At 44.7% G+C, this 8595-nt stretch overlaps 2 protein-coding genes across 2 annotated transcripts in view; one reads left to right on the top strand and one right to left on the bottom strand.

Annotated features, from left to right (window-relative positions):
- Positions 1 to 206, bottom strand: part of LOC136177234 (uncharacterized) — a 4635-nt gene extending 4429 nt beyond the window's left edge. Inside the window, exon 1 of the mRNA XM_065949131.1 lies at positions 1 to 206. This exon is cut by the window's left edge and continues 4429 nt beyond it. The gene's annotated coding sequence lies outside the window, so the exon portion shown is untranslated.
- Positions 1 to 8076, top strand: part of gcm2 (glial cells missing transcription factor 2) — a 12852-nt gene extending 4776 nt beyond the window's left edge. Inside the window, exons 2-8 of the mRNA XM_020657534.3 lie at positions 950 to 1013; positions 1140 to 1328; positions 1401 to 1513; positions 5104 to 5229; positions 5321 to 5574; positions 5724 to 5958; positions 6793 to 8076. Coding sequence (XP_020513190.1) covers positions 950 to 1013; positions 1140 to 1328; positions 1401 to 1513; positions 5104 to 5229; positions 5321 to 5574; positions 5724 to 5958; positions 6793 to 7068 — 1257 coding nt within the window. The 3' untranslated portion in view covers positions 7069 to 8076. The remainder of the gene's footprint in view (positions 1 to 949; positions 1014 to 1139; positions 1329 to 1400; positions 1514 to 5103; positions 5230 to 5320; positions 5575 to 5723; positions 5959 to 6792) is intronic.
- Positions 8077 to 8595: the final 519 nt, after the last annotated feature.

The raw sequence follows: 8595 nt of genomic DNA on the forward strand, positions 1-8595 counted from the left end.
TCAGCTGATTTCTGGGCCTGATTCTCCCTCTGAATGTTTTAGAACGATGACCTCGTCAGACGTTCCTGCGCTGTGAGGAGTGTTAACAGTGATCTGATCTGCTTAGAGGAACATCGCCCTGATGTCAGAGAAAATATCTGTCATCATTGACCAATCACAGCTCTTCACCTGTCACACAGCCTCATCACTGACCAATCACAGCTCTTCACCTGTCACACAGCCTCATCACTGACCAATCACAGCTCTTCACCTGTCACACAGCCTCATCACTGACCAATCACAGCTCTTCACCTGTCACACAGCCTCATCACTGACCAATCACAGCTCTTCACCTGTCAGCCTCATGACTGACCAATCACAGCTCTTCACCTGTCAGCCTCATCACTGACCAATCACAGCTCTTCACCTGTCAGCCTCATGACTGACCAATCACAGCTCTTCACCTGTCAGCCTCATGACTGACCAATCACAGCTCTTCACCTGTCACACAAAAGCGCCTACCTTCTCTGGTCCAAACAAATCCAGAGCATTCAGGAGCAGAATCTAAAGTTAGAAGGAGGACATACTGGCTGCTGCATTGTTGTCAGAGAAGCCAGCACTTCAACATAGCATGTTTCCTTAATGATCAGAGAGTAAGATACCTTTATCATTTCAGTACCTACACATCTCACTCAGTGGACCTTTAATGATCAACATGATCAAAAAGTACTGAAGCTTTAAAAAACCTTTATTTTTTAAGACAGGCGTTTAAGAGAAGAATGCGTCCAACAAAAATTGCAGGTAAACTCGATCACAATGTTTCAATTGCTCAGAAACTTTGGCATGCAGTCGTTCACTGGATGACATCATCACTGAACAGTTCAGGATGAAAATCTGTAAAACCTGACTAACTTTGAAATGTATTAACATGCAGCTCTGTGTGTGTCTGTGTGTGTGTGTGTGTGTTCAGGACACCAAGCAGTGTGACTCGTTCCAGGAGTGGACAGACGGTTACGTTCGATTTATTTACAGCGGTGAGAAACATGACACTCCATCAAGCTAATGGCTGCATTGTAGCTAGTTTCAGCTAATCGATGATTCATTTATAGCTTTTAGATCAGATTGTATTTAGACACGTAAACATATATTTTTACGTACAGGTGACGATAAGAACGCTCAGAGACATCTTTCGGGTTGGGCGATGAGAAATACAAACAACCACAACTGTCAGATCCTGAAGAAGTCGTGTTTAGGCGTGGTGGTCTGTTCTCGAGGCTGCACGCTGCCGGACGGCTCCAGACTTCAGCTCCGCCCCGCCATCTGTGACAAGGCGCGGCAGAAACAGCAGAGTAAGAACATCAGAAGATGAATGTGAATGTTACACCTGGTTCCATGGGTACCTGACAGACTCTGTGTTTCAGAGAAGCTGTGCCCGAGCTGCAACGCCCCTCTCGAGCTGCTGCCATGTCGAGGTCACAGCGGTTACCCCGTCACCAACTTCTGGAGAATCGACGGGAAAGCAATCTTCTTTCAGGTGAGCAACTCCCCTGCAGTGACCTGGTTTCAGAATAATGGGATCAAATAGTTCTTAATGTAAAATGATATGACGCCAACCACAGTCTGAAGTGCAACTCAGTTTGGAGTTCAGAGGTCAAACCAGTCAGAGACCTGGAGGACCAGAGAAAACAAATCACAGACTACAGATCAAAGTGTTGATTTATAATCTCAAATCCATCACATCTTATTCTGAAAGAGCATTAACATGAAGATCAGCAAACATACAAATGCTAACATACTAACTGGGCTGGACATGATAGCATCCTAAACAGGCTAACAATCCAAACTGGCTAACATTCCAAACTGGCTAACATCCTAAACTGGCTAACATCCTAAACAGGCTAACAATCCAAACTGGCTAACATCCTAAACTGGCTAACATCCTAAACAGGCTAACAATCCAAACTGGCTAACATCCTAAACTGGCTAACATCCTAAACAGGCTAACAATCCAAACTGGCTAACATCCTAAACTGGCAAACATCCCAAACTGGCTAACATCCTAAACTGGCTAACATCCTAAACAGGCTAACAATCCAAACTGGCTAACATCCTAAACTGGCAAACATCCCAAACTGGCTAACATCCTAAACTGGCTAACATCCTAAACTGGCTAACATCCTAAACAGGCTAACAATCCAAACTGGCAAACATCCTAAACTGGCTAACATCCTAAACAGGCTAACATCCTAAACAGGCTAACATCCCAAACAGGCTAACATCCTAAACAGGCTAACATCCCAAACTGGCTAACATTCCAAACAGGCTAACATGCCAAACTGGCTAACATCCCAAACAGGCTAAAATTCCAAACAGGCTAATATCCTAAACTGGCTAACATCCCAAACAGGCTAACATTCCAAACAGGCTAACATCCTAAACTGGCTAACATCCCAAACAGGCTAACATCCCAAACTGGCTAACATTCCAAACAGGCTAACATTCCAAACAGGCTAACATCCCAAACTGGCTAACATCCCAAACAGGCTAACATTCCAAATTGGCTAACATGCCAAACTGGCTAACATCCTAAACTGGCTAACATCCTAAACAGGCTAACATTCTAAACTGGCTAACATCCTAAACTGGCTAAAATCCCAAACAGGCTAACATTCTAAACTGGCTAACATCCCAAACTGGCTAACATCCCAAACTGGCTAACATTCCAAACAGGCTAACATTCTAAACTGGCTAACATCCTAAACTGGCTAAAATCCCAAACAGGCTAACATTCTAAACTGGCTAACATCCCAAACTGGCTAAAATCCCAAACTGGCTAACATCCCAAACTGGCTAACATTCTAAACTGGCTAACATCCCAAACAGGCTAACATTCCAAACTGGCTAACATTCCAAACTGGCTAACATCCTAAACTGGCAAACATTCCAAACTGGCTAACATCCTAAACTGGCTAACATCCTAAACTGGCTAAAATCCCAAACAGGCTAACATTCTAAACTGGCTAACATCCTAAACTGGCTAACATCCTAAACTGGCAAACATTCCAAACTGGCTAACATCCTAAACTGGCTAACATCCTAAACTGGCTAAAATCCCAAACAGGCTAACATTCTAAACTGGCTAACATCCCAAACTGGCTAACATCCTAAACTGGCTAACATCCCAAACAGGCTAACATCCTAAACTGGCTAACATCCTAAACTGGCTAACATCCTAAACTGGCTAACATTCCAAACAGGCTAACATTCCAAACTGGCTAACATCCTAAACTGGCTAACATCCTAAACTGGCAAACATCCCAAACTGGCTAACATCCTAAACTGGCTAACATCCCAAACAGGCTAACATCCCAAACAGGCTAACATTCCAAACTGGCTAACATTCCAAACAGGCTAACATCCCAAACTGGCTAACATCCTAAACTGGCAAACATCCCAAACTGGCTAACATCCCAAACTGGCTAACATCCTAAACTGGCAAACATTCCAAATTGGCTAACATTCCAAACTGGCTAACATCCTAAACTGGCTAACATCCTAAACAGGCTAACATTCCAAATTGGCTAACATTCCAAACTGGCTAACATTCCAAACTGGCTAACATTCCAAACAGGCTAACATCCCAAACTGGCTAACATCCTAAACAGGCTAACATTCCAAATTGGCTAACATTCCAAACTGGCTAACATCCTAAACTGGCTAACATCCCAAACTGGCTAACATCCTAAACTGGCTAACATCCTAAACAGGCTAACATTCTAAACTGGCTAACATCCTAAACTGGCTAAAATCCCAAACAGGCTAACATTCTAAACTGGCTAACATCCTAAACTGGCTAAAATCCCAAACTGGCTAACATCCCAAACTGGCTAAAATCCCAAACTGGCTAACATCCCAAACTGGCTAACATTCTAAACTGGCTAACATCCTAAACTGGCTAACATCCCAAACAGGCTAACATCCCAAACTGGCTAACATTCCAAACAGGCTAACATCCCAAACTGGCTAACATCCTAAACTGGCAAACATTCCAAACTGGCTAACATCCTAAACTGGCTAACATTCTAAACTGGCTAACATCCTAAACTGGCTAACATCCCAAACAGGCTAACATTCCAAACTGGCTAACATTCTAAACAGGCTAACATCCCAAACTGGCTAACATCCTAAACTGGCAAACATTCCAAACTGGCTAACATCCTAAACTGGCTAACATCCCAAACAGGCTAACATTCCAAACTGGCTAACATCCTAAACTGGCTAACATCCTAAACTGGCTAACATTCCAAACTGGCTAACATTCCAAACAGGCTAACATTCTAAACTGGCTAACATCCCAAACTGGCTAACATCCCAAACTGGCTAACATCCTAAACTGGCTAACATCCTAAACTGGCTAAAATCCTAAACAGGCTAACATTCTAAACTGGCTAACATCCTAAACTGGCTAAAATCCCAAACTGGCTAACATCCCAAACTGGCTAACATCCCAAACAGGCTAACATCCCAAACAGGCTAACATCCCAAATCGGCTAACATTCCAAACAGGCTAACATTCCAAACAGGCTAACATTCTAAACTGGCTAACATCCTAAACTGGCTAAAATCCCAAACTGGCTAACATCCCAAACTGGCTAACATCCCAAACAGGCTAGCATCCTGAAAAGACTAGAATCCTAAATAAGCTATCATCGTAAACTTGCTAACATCCTTAATGGGTTAAAATTCTAAACAGTCTAATTTCCATGTGTTGTGTACCCGTGTTTGTGCTCATGCATGAACTGTACCGTGCTGAAGAATACCTCTTCAAATCGGGCCAGGACCAAGGAAGTGTAGGGTCAGGTGTGCTTGGACACAGTGCGGATCACCTAGTGTGCATGCACCCTTAGATCCAGGTCTTAACTTCATCCCAGGAGCCTAAACAAGACTAAACCAGATCCTGAAAATAGACAATGGACAGTCTGAACAGGTCTAATCTGGTTCATGTCATGATTCAGACCCTGAAATAGTCAAACCGGTTTAAACCAGATGATCAGGGTCAAAGATAGTCTGATCCTGTAGCTGAATCTAGATGATCCAGATTCTGACCTACCTGTGGTCCCTCAGGCTAAAGGAGTCCACGACCATCCCCGCCCTGAGTCCAAGTCTGAGACTGAAGCCAGAAGAAGTACAGTAAAGAGACGAGTCAGCTCGCCGCCGTTTACGCCCAAACGCCGCCTCCTCGAACCTCAGGTCAGTGACATCACTTCACTACAGTTTCTGTTGTTTATGTTTCTGTTCTTTACTGTTTGTTTATTTGTTTACCTGCTGTGTACTGTTTTAGGCTCTAGGCCCCGCCCTCCTCTCCTGTGTTGACCCATCAGAGAGAATCTCCTTCATTGAGCCAAACTTCACCCAGCATTACCCATCATTCCAGAGCCCAGAGCCATACTACAACCACAATGCACTGGGAGAGGCCCCACCCACACTCCAGAAACCAGCCAATCCACGGCTATATATGGGCCGACCCAGTTATGAGTTCCAGGGATACCTGACCTCACCTTCATATCCCATGACCTCTGACTTCTGTGACCCCAGGTCCGTCTCACATGTAAACCAAACCAGATCCTGAACCAAATCCTGACAGTTTAAACCAGATTATGACAGTTAACCCAGATTTGAACACAGTTTTTCATGAAATATTGATTTACTGCACATGTTAAAACTGGATTCTTGTTTATGTGCAGGGTGACCCCAGTCCTGGGTCCATCCTCCTCCTCTAACTCCTCTTCAGTTCCTATCTCCTCCTCCTCCTTCGAGCCCCAGTCCAAGACTGCTTCAGGCTGGAAGGAACTGCTGAAGACCTCCGCCCCCTATGGAGACAACCACCATTACTACAGCACAGAGTACCCCTGCCGTTACCCCAACAATGCTCCAGGGTCACCTGCAGCCCTGCAGACCATCATCACCACAACAACCAAGGTGAGTCCAGGTCATCAGGGGATCCCTCTGCGGACCTTTGACCTGAACATCTTAGAACCAATGAGATGAGAGAAGACAGTCAGGACACACCTGTGAGGTCCATAAAGAAATAATATATATTTTTTTTTTTAAAGATTTATTTTGGGCTTTTCGTGCCTTTAATGCAGAGAGAGGACAGTGGATAGAGTCAGAAACCAGGGAGAGAGAGGACAGTGGATAGAGTCAGAAACCAGGGAGAGAGAGGACAGTGGATAGAGTCAGAAACCAGGGAGAGAGATCGGGGAATGACATGCGGAAAGGGGCCACGGGTGAAAGCGAACCCGGGCCTACCGCTCGAGACGAGAGTCGCAATACATGGGACGCGCGCCCTAACCATTGCACTACCAGCGCGCCCCAAGAAATAATTTTTTCAAGAGTTTTCTGCAAGTGTGAAGCCCTATTACTGTACCTGGGGGGACTTAGACCTAACTGTACCTGGGGGGATTTAGACCTAACTGTACCTGGGGGGACTTAGACCTAACTGTACCTGGGGGGATTTAGACCTAACTGTACCTGGGGGGACTTAAACCTAACTGTACCTGGGGGGACTTAGACCTAACTGTACCTGGGGGGACTGAAACCTAACTGTACCTGGGGGGACTTAGACCTAACTGTACCTGGGGGGATTTAGACCTAACTGTACCTGGGGGGACTTAGACCTAACTGTACCTGGGGGGACTTAAACCTAACTGTACCTTGGGGGACTTAGACCTAACTGTACCTGGGGGGACTTAAACCTAACTGTACCTGGGGGGACTTAAACCTAACTGTACCTGTCTGTTCTGATCTTCTCAGGTGTCCTATCAGCCCTGTCCAAAGCCTCCTGCTGCGCTTCCTTCATACCAGTCCTGTCCTGCCCCCAAACCCCCTGGCCTCCCTGGCTGCTCCTCCCTGCTGGACGACTCCCCCTCCTCCTCGTACTCTACAGAGGTGAAGGTGACTGAAGAGTCAGGTGGAGTCATCAAGTCTCTGTCATTTCAGCCTGAAGCCTTGCAGACCAAAACAGAGCGGACTGATGGCTACGACTACCGCTACACCTACCCCAACACGTACCGCTACGACGACTACTGAGCTAGCACTGCTACATTGCTGTTACCATGACTACTATTTTCAAGACTACTATTACCACGAACACTGTTATCAAGAATACTGTTACCATGACTACTGTTGCTATGACTACTGTTTCCAAGACTACTGTTTCTAAGACTACTTTTACCATGACTACTGTTACCAAGACTGCTGTTGCTATGATTACTGTTTCCAAGACTACTGTTTCCACAAATATTGTCACAAAATGTTCACCTTTGCCACCATGACGACCATGTCTAAGCATTATGATTGGACGCCTCCTTTAGCTGGTCGTACACGGTCTGCTTGGTGAAAACATAGAGGCGCTCGTTGGACTAAAGTCAGACTGAACTGAACCTGGTCCCTGAGACTCTTACTGGAGAACTTTTCTGATCCCAAAGGAAGATCCTACCCAACACTGCAGCTCCTGACTCCTGTAGCGCTCCCTTCAGGACAACAAGTGAAGAAGAGTCACTCTGGGAACTATAAAACGCAGGACTCTGACCCACATGCTGACTGTTTCTGGATCTGACCTCAGATAAAAGAAGGACTCAAAGCCAGCTTTAAAGGTTTGGTTTTTATCATGGCGTCCTGTCTGTAGACGGTCTCTGTAGCAGCAGGGGTGTGTCTTCAGATGTGGTTGAGATAAAGTTCTCATGAAGCCTATGAGTCAGGACTGAAGCTTCAGCCACACGATGCCTCACTATGATTTTGAATGAATGGATAAACTGTTGAGTCAGGTCGTTATAAACCTTGAACAACCTCGGAGAGAACCAGCTCTTTATCGAATGTTCTCTCTTTTATCGTAGAACTTCTCTTACTCAGAAACCTCCAGGTCTTACTCATAACAATGTAAAGTATTAGATCCTCTCCAAAGAGTTCCTAAAGCTGCAGGAGTTCTGATCGGGGTGTTTGGAGTTATTTATTGGATCAGTTTGTTACCTGACTGAACTCTTCTGTGGGATTCAAGTGTCAAAAAGTTTTTGTCATTAAACAAACTGTTGTCCTGAATCATTTCTGTTCTCTGTCCAGTGTTCACGTAATAAAGAAACCAAAGTGAAGATTCAAATCACAGAAAAGATCATTTATCTGAATGTGGTTCTAAGGTCATTTAAACATCAGCCGAAGAAGAACGTGTTAGATCTCAGCACATGTTCATGTTTTTATCCCACTTTCAACACCTGCTTCCACACCTGGATTCAAGCAGAGGATTTATGTGTACCAACACATCTCAGCCTTCAGAGAAGAAAGGGTCTGAAACGTAAAGCTTTAACTCTTCAGTTTGTGAGCCGATGAGGTTATCATTTTATCTAAACTTTAAAGAAGTTGAACCGACACCTGAGCGCTCTACAGGTTAGCAGGTTGAACTGCTAGCTTACTGCTTTACAAAAAACACTGTTCACTAATCACAGAGGAACTATAAAACTATGAGAAACTATAAAATAATCAAAGACAAACTACAAGATAAATCCACCAACAGCGTCTGGGTTTAGTCTTCATCCAGTCTTCGAGTGGAAATGGTAACGTTAG

The sequence above is a fragment of the Labrus bergylta genome, chromosome 20 (genome assembly GCF_963930695.1).
Source record: "Labrus bergylta chromosome 20, fLabBer1.1, whole genome shotgun sequence".
NCBI lineage: Eukaryota > Metazoa > Chordata > Actinopteri > Labriformes > Labridae > Labrus > Labrus bergylta.